Here is a 234-nt window from a genome sequence, read left to right on the forward strand (position 1 = left end):
ATTAGTGCCAACCTCAGTGGCATGGATAGAGAGAGCCGGATGTAAACAGAAAAACAGGGAAAAGGAACTCCCCCTGACGCCTTGCCCTTGCCCCGCCGAAAGCCCCTGAAAGCACGGTCTCATCTCCACAGGGAATCGGCCGAGGTGAGCGCGAACGGCGGCGGAGGCATCGCGCAGGCGCCGACGCACCCTGAGGACAAGACCATCAGGCAGGTAGGTCGCCGCTGTGTGGGC

The 234-nt window shown here is 62.0% G+C and overlaps 1 protein-coding gene across 1 annotated transcript in view; it reads left to right on the forward strand.

Annotated features, from left to right (window-relative positions):
• LOC119591041 (G-protein coupled receptor 54-like) overlaps nt 1–234 on the forward strand; it is a 58154-nt gene that overhangs the window by 22505 nt on the left and 35415 nt on the right. The window contains exon 5 of the mRNA XM_037939769.1: nt 132–213. Coding sequence (XP_037795697.1) covers nt 132–213 — 82 coding nt within the window. The remainder of the gene's footprint in view (nt 1–131; nt 214–234) is intronic.

This window comes from Penaeus monodon, chromosome 28 (assembly GCF_015228065.2).
Source record: "Penaeus monodon isolate SGIC_2016 chromosome 28, NSTDA_Pmon_1, whole genome shotgun sequence".
In the NCBI taxonomy this organism is placed as follows: Eukaryota; Metazoa; Arthropoda; class Malacostraca; order Decapoda; family Penaeidae; genus Penaeus; species Penaeus monodon.